Below are 14,428 nucleotides of genomic sequence, written 5' to 3' on the forward strand. Positions count from 1 at the left end.
GGCTGCAGTGTCACATGGCCTGCAACGTCATCCAGGGATGCCGGAGCGGACGTCAGAGGAGGGAGGGGGTAAGTATGAACGGCTTTCTTCCGCAGCGGAATTTTTCAGGCGGAAAGTCCTGCGGGTTCCAGGTCGGACACGCTGCGTGATTTTTACGCAGCGTATCCGTCCGGTGAGAACCTGGCCTTAAGGGTATGTTCTCAGACACAGGATACGCTGCTGATTTTCTGGTAAATCAGTCACAGAATTCCGCACCAAATAGTACATTATTGCTGCAGTTTTCTCAGGAGCAGTTTCACCTGTGGATTTAGTGTTGATTAGTAAATAAGTATATGTGCACTTGTGGATTTTCCAGCGGTTTTTACTGCACTTCTGCTTCGTAAACGCTGTAAAAAACGCAACAAAACAAATCGCAGAATTTATGCTTCCTATTGAAGTCAAGGGTATGTTCACACGCAGTGTTTTCAGGCGTAATTCGGGCGTTTTACGCCTCGACTTACGCCTGAAAAACGCCCCTAATACGCCTGCAAACATCTGCCCTTTGCTTTCAATGGGAATTAAGATGTTCTGTTCCTAAGAGCCTTTATTTTACGCGTCGCTGTCAAAATACGGCGCGTAAAATGACGGCTCGTCAAAAGAAGTGCAGGACACTTCTTGGGACGTTTCTTGACTCCATTGAAAAACAGCTCCAAAAATGGCCGTAAAAAAAACGCTGCGAAAAACGCGAGTTGTTAAAAAAACGTCTGAAAATCATAAGCTGTTTTCACCTGAAAACAGCTCTGTATTTTCAGACGTTTCTAGTCACTGCGTGTGAACATACCCTAAGGGCTTATTCAGACGCACGGGATATACGTCCGTGCAACACGCGTGATTTTCACGCGCGTCGCACTGACCTATATTAGTCTATGGGGCCATGCAGACAGTTGCGTGATTTTTACGCAGCGTGAGTCCGCTGCGAAAAAGTCACGACATGTCCGTGATTTGTGCGTATTTCGTGCATCACGCACCCATTGAAGTCAATGGGTGCGTGAAAATCACGCGCAGCACACGGAAGCACGGAACAGCTGTCAAACTATGAATGAAAACAGAAAAGCACCACGTGCTTTTCTGTTTACAAACATCCAAACGGAGTGTCATAATGATGGCGGCTGTGCGAAAATCACGCAGCCGCGCATCATACGGGGCTGATACATGGAGCTGTTAAGTGCCTTTTGCGCACGCAAAAAGCACACGCTCGTGTGAATCCGGCCTAAGGGTATGTTCACACGCTTAACCAAAAACGTCTGAAAATACGGAGCTGTTTTCAGAGAAAACAGCCTCTGATTTTCAGGCGTTTTTGAAGCTGAAAATGAAGCTTCAATTAATTTGGAGCTTCTTTTGAGGCGTTTTTTGAGGCGTTATTCCTAGTGTTCAATGGAAAATCAGCTCCAAAAAACGCCTCATGCTACTTCTTTTCAGGCTATGTTCACACAGAGTTTTTTGCAGGCGGAATTTCTGCCTCAAATTTCCGTTTGGAAGTTTGAGGCAGATTTTCCTCTCCCTGCACGCCGATTTTCGCAGCGTTTTTCGCCCGCGGCCATTGAGCGCCGCGGGCATAAATTGCCACGAAATACGCTTTCTCTGCCTCCCATTGAAGTCAATGGGAAGTCAGAGGCGTAAACGCCCGAAGATAGGGGAGGCATTTTCGGGTTCGTTTTTGACGAGTTTTGCGGCACGGTTTCCACGTCAAAAAACTCGTCAAAAAACTCTGTGTGAACATAGCCTAACGGAGCGCCTTTTTACGCTCCGTTTTTTGAAACAGAGGCTTAAAAAGATGCCCCGTATGAACTAAATGCTGTTTTTCCCATTTCAATGGGCAGATGTTTGTAGGCGTTCAGCTTCTGTTTTTTCAGTCGTTTTTTGAGGCGTAAATGCCCGAAATACGCCTGAAAACACTGCGTGTGAACATACCCTGAAGGCTAAACACTCAGCATCTCCGCATAGAATACTAAGCATAAATTGACATGCTGTGGAATTGAAAATTTCACCACAAACACTTTCCGCACGACTTTTCTTTTTTTCCACAGTATGGGCATCAGATTTCTAAATCTCATTCACTTTGTTGCTACTGCGGAATTTCCCTTAAAGGAATAGTGTCACGAAAAAAAAAAAATTTTAACATCAGTTTGATTTTAGTCTTTTATTAAAAACTTTTATATTTATTTGTGTGTTTGTGTTTTACTTTTTTTTATTTTTACACTTTTTCTTCCCTATGTGGGCTGCCATTTTTTACTCCATTTCTGTATGTGTCGATTAACGACACATACAGACATGGAATACGGCAGCCCCAGTCCCATAGTGAATGCGAACGGGGCCCGTTCCATCCACTATGGTGTACGCCGTCCAAGTTGAACTGCGCGCCGTCAGGCGCCATTTTCCTGTGGACCGGAAGTCGCGGCCGGACAGTAAGATTACTACTTCCGGTTGCGACTTCCGGACTTGTGCACTTGGAGCAGCGGCAGCAGACGGAGCGGACGGACCGGAGGGAGCGGCGGCGACAGGAGCAGGTAAGTGATTTCTATGTATGTTCGTGTTTCAGTGTGTTTTTACTACTGTATGTTAACCTTCTACACTGTGTGTTAGCTCAAAAAATGGCGACACACAGTGTAGGAGGTTAGACCGTTCAATCCCTTCGTTTCTCCCGGCACTAGCCAGGATAATGGAGGGGGGGATTCTGAGAGCTCACTAGAGCGAGGGATTTTTTCACAATTTTGCAGCATAAAGCAATGTGGTTGCTTTACCACATGCAATGCTGCAATTTTGGGAATTGCTCCATCTAGTGACCAGTGCTGGGAAATATTATAAATTAGAATCTAATTTATAATATTTCCTGACTCGTGAAAAAAAATAAAAAAAATTAGAACAATGTTTAATCACCTACACACTAATTGTTTAACTAAAAAAAAATACATTTTTTGCTGGCAACACATTCCCTTTAAGTTCTGGAGCATGATGCATTTTGGCATAGATTTAAACATTGTCTAGTGTGGACAGGGAGGTCTATATTATCTTTAGATAATCTTTAGATATCTCTAGATGCCAAATAGACCAAATTCCCTTGAGATAAATCCTGAGGATCAAATTTGCTTCACCTTTGATATTTTCCCACTGTTCTCTGTAAGTTATTGTTATATGGAAGCGAGCACCGTGACAAGTGATCATCTTGTCCGTAATGAATTATTTAATTAGCGATTTTTTTTCAACAGACAAAATTCTAAGAAGTTTTTCAAACACTATTATAAATAAAGGTAAGAAAAGAAGAATTATCTACCAAATCTACATTACACTAAATCTGAGTATTTTAAAAAGCCCATCAGGAGTCCTTCGAGTTCTGACCATGATGCGTTTTAGCACACCGTTAAACATTGACCAGTCTGGACAAAGAGGTCTATTATTTTTAGATCCCAAATAGACCAATTTCCCCCAAGCTATAAATCGTGAGGGTTACATTTGTTCCACCTTTCATATTTCTATGTTTTATATGTGTCTGTAACATTGTACGTTTCCTAGGATTTTAAAATTGACATAGGCTATTTTATTCAATTTCTACAGAGTCCGACAATGAGGAGGTTTCTCTTCTATCAAGTATTGAAGAGTCACTGGACTCAGGTATGTAAGGCAAGTGACCTTGTGACTATTAGGCCTTCTTCAGAGAACGGTGTTCGATCCATGATATTCGGACCATGTGACGGCTGTATTTCCTATACCGAACACAATTCAGGGAGCTGGACTCCTAGCATCATAGTTGCCTCCCCATGGAATTACTGTCCGGTACTGTAATCATGTTTTCAATACAGGAGAGTATTCCCGCGGGGAGGCAGTGACTCCTAGCATTATGAATAATACTAGGAGCCTGACTCCCTGAACTGTGGTCAGTCTGGGTAATACGGCCGACACATGGACCGTACATCACGGAATGAACACGGCCGTCTGAATAAGGCCTTAATATTACAAGAATTACAAGAATTAGGTCACTGTGACTGTGATTTCATGGGATTTGCTTGCAATTTTTAATCGTCGTGTTGGCATAGCCTAAATTTTGGTGGTGTTCCTAAACACATGGATACCTAAAGTAACTGCTTAGCTCTCATTATTATTTCAGATGTGTATGATTGCAATGGTGCTCTGCTGTTGCTCATAAAGGGGGGTCCTGAGCCTAATGAGGAATTCGAATAAGGGTTGTCATAATGAGAACACCCCTTTAAAGCCTAGCATTGTGCAGGCATTATTTAAAGAGGTATTATGGTTACAGCAAATAAAGCTTATTCACTGTGTAAGGAAAAGTTGTAGAATCTGTCCTGGTCATGTGCTGATCACACAGATATATGACTCAATACAAGACACAACTCTGAGAACTGTAATGTAACTGTAACTACGCCTATGTGATCATTACATGACCAGGACAGATTATTTTTTTTTTCCTTTAAGTAAAAAATGAATGTTTAGGAAGAGAGATCTTGAAAACCATATAAATTGATACTGGAAGTTGGAAAATTCTACGTTTCATTATACAATGAATAAGCTTTATTTGCTGAAACCATAATACCCCATTACTAATGTGACCTCCTAACTAAAACAATACGAAAAAGTTGAGACTAGCTAAAATAACATTTAGATGCACATGCAAATTAACTACACAATTTGTGCAAAACAGACTTCTGGGCATGTCATTATGGCCTCTTTCATACTGTGTTTTAGCGAAATACGATGAACCCATGGGCTAGCATTATACAAATGCAGCAACCCAGGTTGTGTGCGGTTTGACCCAGAGGGACAGCTGGCAGGCAGGACGTTGGGAGTAGTGGTACTCTCGGTCTGTTTACGGTGGCAGGGTTCGCCTCCACTAGATCTCCCACACTCTTAGGACTGGCACAGTGATGAGGGGGTTGCACTTAGATGATGGTGGTAGTTGATCCTCTGGGGTACACCCTGTTTAAATGTCTCTTTTCTGGGGGAAGATGACTTGCCCTTGATGGTGTAGGTCAAATGATGGGTAGGAGACTGTAGTAAAGTCGAACAAATAAACTTACGGTTCCTTTACCATAGCAAGTTGCAGAAAACTTCACAGATTGAAGCACAGTTCTTATAAAACAGTTTTCCATCAATAGGCTGACTGCACTGGAGTAGGGTTTCCCTGATCTCAAATTCAATCTCAAATTCAGCACTTCCGTTGCTCTGATTCAATTCCTCAAATTACACTTTCGATCCAATGGAGCTCCCAATGACAGGGTGCACATATATCTCAATTTTCTGTGATTCCTTACTGCGAGGTGTAGATCTTCCACACAAAAGCAGCATGTAGACTGCGAAAAGCTGCTAAGCCAGGCTGGAAGCCTATGAACCAGTGATGTCTGTGAGGCTTCACAGAGCGTTCTTCAGTACTCCTCAGAGTGTGTCTGGGCCGTAGAAATGATCCGCAAAATAAAGAACATGTACTATTCCTGTCCGCAATTGCAATAGAATTCAATGGGCATGTGAAAAATTGCAGACGGCTATAGATGTGCATCCATAGCCGTCCGTATTTGGGAAAGTGTTTCTATGTGACGGCAGGGGATTCCCCAAGAAAATGTCGCAAGAGCAATCATGTGACATCTTTAAGGGGATGGGATATGTTGGTGACATCATTAGTAGCCTCGCTTTTTTTTTATGCGGATCCGTAAATACAGATGTACTATGGTTGCACTACGGACTGTATTTGTGGACTGCGTGCCAGATATGTGGGTACATATGTTTTTTCGTTTGTTTTTACATTATAGATGGAATCTGCTTATGCGATGGATGCCGAAAACTCGTCGAATTTCTCTCAAGCCATGATCTGGCTAGAATGACAGATACAGAGGTGGAAATGCTGTGTAGGGAATTTGAACAAACCTTTGTGTTTTGCTGAATAATGTGGTAAGGAGGTACAAAAACAAAAATATTGTGACATGCATTATAATTTGTCTTCATAAAAAGAGAAGAAAGTCCTCTCATAGGCCACACAGTGCAGATTTGATGCAGATATTGCATGTATTTTTTAGGGCACAACCTGAAACGGAACCTAAATTCAAAATATATATAAACGAATGAATTAAAGCGTCTCCTCTCCTGGATCCAATTCTGGTTTTGGCTTAATAAATATATGCAAAATCTGCATCTATTCTGCACTGTGTGAACAACACCGTAGTATATATAATGTGATCAGATTTTAACTTGTGCTATACTGACTGCTATTGATTTTTAATATTTGTGGTATGAGTTTTTCATATTTATGGGTTATAATACACATTTTTAATCTGATAGATGTAAATGCTTTCTGCATTCTGACCAATTTCTTGTGGTTAAAAACAAACTGGTAACTGCAATCTGTGATGCATAAACATTGATATATTAATGTGTGTGTGTGTGTGTGTGTGTGTGTGTGTGTGTGTGTGTGTGTGTGTATGTTTAACCCGTTGGTGACCAGCCCATCGTGTTTCTACGTCGGCCACTAACGGGCCTTATTCCGATGCCATAGACTTTTTACATCGCGGCATCGGAATAAGTAAACAGAGCAGGGAGCTGTCAAATCTGCTAGAGGCAGCTGAGGGCTGGGAGCGTCCCTGCTCTGCCGTGTGAGATCGATATTAGTATCGATCTCACACGTTTAACCCCTCAGATGCGGTGCTCAATAGCGAGCACCGCATCTGAGTGGTTTTGGAGAGAGGGAGGGAGCTCCCTCTCTCTCCCACCGACACCCGGCGATACGATCGCCGAGTGTCTGTGTCTCTAATGGCAGCCGGGGGTCTAATAATGACCTAGCAGATGCCTGTCCGTGTTAAACGGACAGGCAGTAATACACTGCAATACAAAAGTATTGCAGTGTATTATAAATGCGATCGCAGAATCGCATATTATAGTCCCCTAGTGGGACTAGTAAAAAAGTGAAAAAAAAGTTTAATAAAGTTAATTAAAAAAAAAATGTGAAAAAAAATGAAAAACACAGCTTTTCCCCTTACAAAATGCTTTACTATTAAAAAAACAAAATAAAGTTAAAAAGTTACACATATTTGGTATCGCCACGTCCGTAACGACCCCGACTATAAATCTATTACATTATTTAACCCGCACGGTGAACGCCGTAAAAAAATTAATAAAAAACTATGGAAAAATTGCTGTTTTCTGTGAATACTGACTTTAAAAAAATGTGATAAAAAGTGATCAAAAAGTCGCATCTACTCCAAAATGGTACCAATAAAAACTACAAGTCGTCCCGCAAAAAAAAAGCCCTCATACAACCGTATCGGCGAAAAAATAAAAACGTTACGGCTCTTCAAATATGGAAACACAAAAACAAATAATTTAGAAAAAAAAGCGTTTTTACTGTGTAAGTTGTAAAACATACAAAAACTATACAAATTTGGTATCGTTGCAATCGTAACAACCCGCTGAATAAAGTTATTGTGTTATTTATACCACACGGTAAACGGCGTAGATTTAGGATGCAAAAAAGAGTGGCGAAATTTCAGATTTTTTTTCTATTCCCCCCCCAAAAAAAGTTAATAAAAGTTAATCAATAAATAATATGTACCTAAAAATGGTGCTATTAAAAAATACAACTTGTCCCGCAAAAAACAAGACCTTATACAGCTATGTCGACGCAAAAATAAAAAGGTTATAGCTCTTGGAATGCGACGATTCAAAAACGTAAAAAATAGCTTGGTCATTAAGGTCCAAAATAGGCTGGTCATTAAGGGGTTAATATCTGTGTAACTGCACAAGTGTATATGTACAATATGTGTGTGTATATCCTGTGAATGTATTTGTATGCACTGTATGCACATGTTTTTTTACAGTTTATTTTCTGTACATAATGGAGACAGCCATCTTGCCTGAGCTGATAATCTGTACTGTTAACAGCATTCAGAGATAGGCTTTACAGCAGTCACATTACAGTAGAACACATTCTTCATAATGTTACAAACAGATTCTGTAAACTGAAACAAAGAGAAAACTATTGGATTTTCAAATTGAAGACCCTCCAACCAGACAGTCTAAATGACTTGCCACTTGCTTCTTTAATAAACCTTTGATACTTAAAATTAATATGTGATTTACTACCATTCACGGATTTGCATGTTATCCTGTGTGTAGCAGCGCCTCTTGAAGACTCCACTTTTCCTCACCTATACCACTAGAACTTTAGCAGCAATTTCTCACATTTTCAAGAAAATTTCAAAAGGCTATTTTTGCAGGGGCTAGTTCAGTTGTGAAAAGGCTTTGAGGGCTTTATATATTAGAAACCCCCAATAAGTCACCCCATTTTAAAAACTGCACCCCTCAAAGTATTCAAAACAGCATTTAGAAAGTTTCTTAACCCTTTAGACGTTTCACAGGAATTAAAGCAAAGTAGAGGTGAAATTTACAAATTTAGTTTTTTTTGTTGCAGAAATTCATGTTTAATCAATTTTTTTTGTAACACAGAAAGTTTTACCAGAAAAATGCAACTCAATATTTATTGCCCAGATTCTGCAGTTTTTAGAAATATCTCACATGTGGTCCTAGTGTGATACTGGACTGAAGCACCGGCCTCAGAAGCAAAGGAGCACTTAGTGGATTTTGGGGCCTTATTTTTATTAGAATATATTTTAGGCACCATGTCCGGTTTGAAGGGCTCTTGCAATGCCAAAACAGTGGAAATCCCACAAAAATTACCCCATTTGGGAAGCTACACACCTCAAGGAAATTATCTAGGGGTATAGTGAGCATTTTGACCCCACAGGTTTTTTACAGAAATTATTGGAAGTAGGCAGTGAAAATTAAAATCTAAATTTTTTTCCCAAAAAATTTAGGTTTAGCTAATTTTTTCTCATTCCACAAGGTCTTAAGGAGAAAAATCACCGTAAAATTTGTAAAGCAATTTCTCTTGAGTAATACAATACCCCACATATGGTCATAAACGGCTGTTTGACACACGGCAGGACTTAGAAGTAATGGAGCGCCATTTGGCTTTTTGAGTTCAAATTTAGCAGGAATGGTTTGCGGAGGCCAGGTCACATTTACAAAGCCCCTGTGGGGACAAAACAGTGGAAACCCCCCACAAGTGACCCCATTTTGGAAACTACACCCATTGAGGAAATTATCTAAGGGTACAGTGAGCGTTTTGACCCCACAGGTTTTTTGCAGAAATTATTGGAAGTAGGCCGTGAAAATAAAAATCTAAAATTTTTTCAAATAAAATTTAAATTTAGCTAATTTTTTCTCATTTCCACAAGGACTAAAGTAGAAAAAGCACAGCAAAATTTGTAAAGCAATTTCTCCCGAGTAAAAGAATACCCCACATGTGGTAATAAACGGCTGTTTGGACACATGGCAGGGCTCAGAAGGGAAAGAGCGCTATTTGGCTTTTGGAGGTCACATTTAGCAGGAATGGTTTGTGGAGGCCATGTCACAGTTGCAAAGCCCCAGAGGGGACAAAACAATGAAAACGCCCAAAAAGTGACTCCATTTAGGAAACTACACCCCTTGAGGAATTCATCTAGGGGTGTAGTGAGTATTTTGACCCCACAGGTGTTTCATAGAATTTATTAGAATTGGGCAGTGAAAATAAAAACAATCCTTTTTCTTCAATAAGACGTAGCTTTAGCTCAAAATTTTTAATTTTCTCAACAAATAAAGGAAAAAAAGAAACCCAACATTTGTAAAGCAATTTCTCCCGAGTACGGCAACACCCCATATGTGGTCATAAACTGCTGTTTGAGCACACGGCAGGGCTCAGAAGGGAAGGAGCTCCATTTGGAGTGCAGATTTTGCTGGATTGGTTTTTAGGCGCCTGTGGGACCAAAACCGTGGAAACCCCCCAGACGTGACCACATTTTGGAAACTACACCCCTCATGGTATTCACCTAGGGGTGTAGTGAGCATGTTATCCCTGCAGGTGTGCACTCAATGTTGCAGAGTGAAAATGGGATTTTTTCCATATATATGCCAATATGTGGTGCCCAGCTTGTGCCACCATTTTTTCCCGGTTTTAGAACCACCCTACATGTGACCGTAATATTTTGCCTGGACATTCGACCAGGTTCAGGGGTGAAAGAGTACCATGTAAAATTGAGGCCTAATTTGGCGATTTACAAAGTATTGGTTCACAATTGCAGAGGCTCAGATGTGAAATAATAAAAAGAAAGTGACCCCATTTTGGAAACGACACCCCTCAAGGCATTTATTAAGGGGTGTAGTGATCTTTTCCATAAATGAACGTGCTGCGGATGGTGCAAATTAAAAAATTATATTTTTCCCTAGCTGTGACATTTCAGTGGCAAGTATGTCGTGCCCAGCTTATGCCACTGTAGACACACCCCCCAAAAATTGTTAAAAGGGTTCTCCCGGGTATGATGATGCCATATATGTGGAAGTAAACTGCTGTTTGGGCACGCTGTAGGGTTCAGAGGGGAGGGAGCGCCATTTGACTTTTGGAGAGCGGATTTTGCTTGGTAGAGAATTTGTATTAGGCCTCCGGTTGACACTGCAGCCACCAGAATCCCGGAAATGTCATTGCTGGGGTTCCGATGAGCTGCAAACACCTTAAATGCAGCGATTGCGTTTTAGCGCAGCATTTAAGGGGTTAATGGCGGGGATCTAAGCTAATTTCGGTCCCCGCCATTACAGCTGGATGTCAGCTGTAAGATACCACTGACATCCGGCGATGATGGCACCGGCTCAGCTTCTGAGCCGGTGCCAAGCATTTGGCGTATGGATACGGCAAAATGCGGGAAGCACTAGCTTTCCATGGCGTACCCATACGTCAAATGTCGGGAAGGGGTTAATGTGCAATAAGTTTCCCACGCCTTAAAGGGAACCTGTCACCAGCATTTCACCTATTGAACACTACTTATCCCTCACTGGCCGCTGCAATCAAAAGTCTATTGCCGTTATCCCCTCTCCTAAACTCCTCCTCCGACTGTAAATAACAGTTTGCAAACATTTTGCGCCTTTTATCGTAATTATCCCTTTGTGCACACACACCAGAAGAGGACATCAATGAATAAGCGCTGGATTTTGTGTGCTGGGGGAGGGCGAGGAGCTGTCAATAAAAAGTAAGGAGGCGGGGTAAACTCGGAAAGACTTGAGGAATGAAGATATGACTCTTTTCAAACGAAGATTTGACTCTTTTCAAACGAAGATTTTACTCTTTTCAAACGAAGATTTGACTCTTTTCAAACGAAGATTTGACTCTTTTCAAACGAAGATTTGACTCTTTTCAAACGAAGATTTGACTCTTTTCAAACGAAGATTTGACTCTTTTCAAACGAAGATTTGACTCTTTTCAAACGAAGATTTGACTCTTTTCAAACGAAGATTTGACTCTTTTCAAACGAAGATTTGACTCTTTTCAAACGAAGATATGACTCTTTTCAAACGAAGATATGACTCTTTTATGCTCATTAGCATACGGTGTGGGAACACTAAAAAACTGAATCCTAAAGCTACAGAGCTGACTAAGAAGACAATTATAGGTTATATAGAAATGATTTTTCACCCACTACCACCAGGTATTGCTGGTGTAATAGGTGAAATGCTGGTGACAGGTTCCCTTTAAGGTCAATACTTTTGGTGCAATTACAGATGTAGCCGTCTTTATCTTGACATTTAACGCATTAAATACACAGTGGAAAGTTCCCTTGTCTTGACTTTTTCAATGACTTTTCAATGGCTTTTGTTGTGTGATATTACCCTGCAGCAAGTTATCAGAGTCAAGATAAAGATGGCTACATCTGTAAGTTTCTTGGGGTATGTCTATGATAGATTAGCACATCCAGACACTGGCATTTTTGCCCATTCTTCCAGGCAAAACTGCTTCAACTCCTTCACATTAGATGGGTTGTGTTGGTGTACAGCAGTCTTCAAGCCATACCCTAGATTCTCAATTAGATTTGACTAGGCCTTTCCAAGACATTTTAATGTTTTCTCTTAGACCACTCCAGTTTAGCTTTAGTAGTATGTTTAGGGTCATTGTCCTGATGGAAGGTGAACCTCAATTTCAGTCTCAAATCTCTGACAGACTGAAACAGGTTTTCCTCAAGAATTGCCCAGTATTTACTGCCGTCCATCTTTCCTTCAATCCTGGCCAATTTTCCAGTCCCTGCCGATGAAAAGCATGCCCACAGCATGATGCTGCCTCCACCATGCTTTACTGTGGGGATGGTGTTCTTGTGGGGATAGGAAGTGTTGGGTTTGCACCACACATAGCGTTTCCCATGATGGCCAAAAAGTAAAATTTTAGTGTCATCTTACCAGTGAACCTTCTTCCATGTGTTTGTGGGGTCTGCCACATGCTGTTTGGCAAACTCAAAATGTGTTTTCTTATGTTTTACTTGAAGCAATGAATTTTTTCTGGACACTTCTATGAAGCCCCACTCTGTGGAGTGTACAGCTTATAGTGGTCCTATGGATAGATATTTCCATGTCCACTGTGGATTTCTGGAGCTCCTTCAGTGTTATCGTTGCTGTCCTTGTTGAAGCTCTGTTTAATGCCCTCCTTGCCCACTTTGTGAGTTTTGGTGGGTGGCCTACTCTTGTCAGGTTTGTAATTGTGCCATCCCTGCTCGAAGGGGTGAGATCGATATCAGTATCGATCTCATTCGTTTAACCCCTCAGATCCGGCGCACAATAGCGTGCGCCGCATCTGAGTTGTTTTGGAAAGAGTGACGCATATTAGGCCTTAATGACCAAGCTATTTTTTACGTTTTTCCATCGTCTCCTTCAAAGAGCTATAACTTTTTTATTTTTGCATCGACATAGCTGTATAAGGTTTATTTGCGGGACAAGTTGTATTTATTAATAGCACCATTTTGGAGTATTTATAATTTATTGATTAACTTTATTAACTTTTTTTTGGAGGGGGATAGAAAAAATAACACCAATTTCGCCACACTTTTTTCTCCTAAATTTACGCCCTTTACCGTGTGGTATAAATAACACGTTAACTTTATTCAGCTGGTTGTTATGATTGAAACTATAAATTTATATAGATTGCATGTTTTACTACTTTTACACCGTAAAAACACTTTTTTTTCAAAATTATTTGTTTGTGTCTCCATATTTCAAGAGGCATATCTTTTTTATTTTTCCGCCGATGCAGTTGTATGAGGGCTTTTTTTTTTTACGGGACGACTTGTAGTTTTTATTGGTTCCATTTTAGAGTAGATGGGACTTTTTGATCACTTTTTATCACATTTGTTTTTTAAGTCAGGATTCATAGAAAACAGCAATTTTTGCATTGTTTATTTGATTTGATTTTTTTACGGCATTCACTGTGTGTTAAATAATGGAATAATTTTATAGTTGGGGTCGATTACGGATGCAGCGATACCAAATATGTGTAACTCTTTTACTTTTTTCAGTTTTTTTGAAAATAAAGCATTTTGTAAGGGGGAAAAATTGGGTTTTTAATTCTTTTTCATTTTTTTTTATTAACTTTATTAAACTTTTTTTTACTAGTCCACTATGCGATCGTCCGATCCCTTTTATAATACACTGCAATACATTTGTAATTTTACAATCCTATGGCATTTATTGGCCCAAATGAACTGCATAATGCTTGCCTGCATAGCTTTAAGATCCCGCTTAAAGGAACAGTGTCACGAAAAAATATTTTTTACATCAGTTTGATTTTAGTGTTTTATTAAAAACGTTTATATTTATTTGTGTGTTTGTGTTTTACTTTTTTTTATTTTTTCACTTTTTCTTCCCTATGGGAGCTGCCATTTTTTTTTTCCATTTCTGTATGTGTCGATTAACGACACATACAGACATGGAATACGGCAGCTACAGTCCCATATTGAATGCGAACGGGGCCCGTTCCATCCACTATGCTGTACGCCGTCTGTGTGGGAACGGCGCATGCACTGCTCCCACACAGTCCAAGTTGAACTGTGCGCCGTCCGCCGCCATTTTCCTGTAGACCGGAAGTCGCGGCCGGACAGTAAGATTACTACTTCCGGTCGCAGCTTCTGGACTTGTGCACTTGGAGCGGCGGCAGCAGACGGAGCGGACGGACCGGAGGGAGCGGCGGCGACTGGAGCAGGTAAGTTATTTCTGTGTATGTAAGTGTTTTACTGTGTGTTTACTACTGTATGTAAACCTACTACACTGTGTGTTAGCTCAAAAAATGGCGACACACAGTGTAGGAGGTTTGACCGTTCAATCCCCTCGTTTCTCCCGGCACTAGCCAGGATAAAGGAGGGGGGGATTCTGAGAGCTCACTAGAGCGAGTGAGTTTTCTCAAGTTTTGCAGCATAAAGCAATGTGGTTTTGGGAATTGCTCCATCTAGTGACCAGCACTGGGAACTATTATAAATTAGAATCTAATTTATAATATTTACTGACTCGTGAAAAAAATTAAAAAAATTAGAACAATGTTTAATCACCT

General features: G+C 40.5%; 1 protein-coding gene across 1 annotated transcript in view; it reads left to right on the forward strand.

Moving 5' to 3' along the window:
• The window catches only part of PLA2G4C (phospholipase A2 group IVC), a 69,347-nt gene that overhangs the window by 25,294 nt on the left and 29,625 nt on the right, over positions 1–14,428 (forward strand). The window contains exons 9-11 of the mRNA XM_075825551.1: positions 3,565–3,648; positions 5,796–5,891; positions 14,242–14,274. Coding sequence (XP_075681666.1) covers positions 3,565–3,648; positions 5,796–5,891; positions 14,242–14,274 — 213 coding nt within the window. The remainder of the gene's footprint in view (positions 1–3,564; positions 3,649–5,795; positions 5,892–14,241; positions 14,275–14,428) is intronic.

This window comes from Rhinoderma darwinii, chromosome 1 (assembly GCF_050947455.1).
Source record: "Rhinoderma darwinii isolate aRhiDar2 chromosome 1, aRhiDar2.hap1, whole genome shotgun sequence".
Classification (NCBI taxonomy): Eukaryota; Metazoa; Chordata; class Amphibia; order Anura; family Rhinodermatidae; genus Rhinoderma; species Rhinoderma darwinii.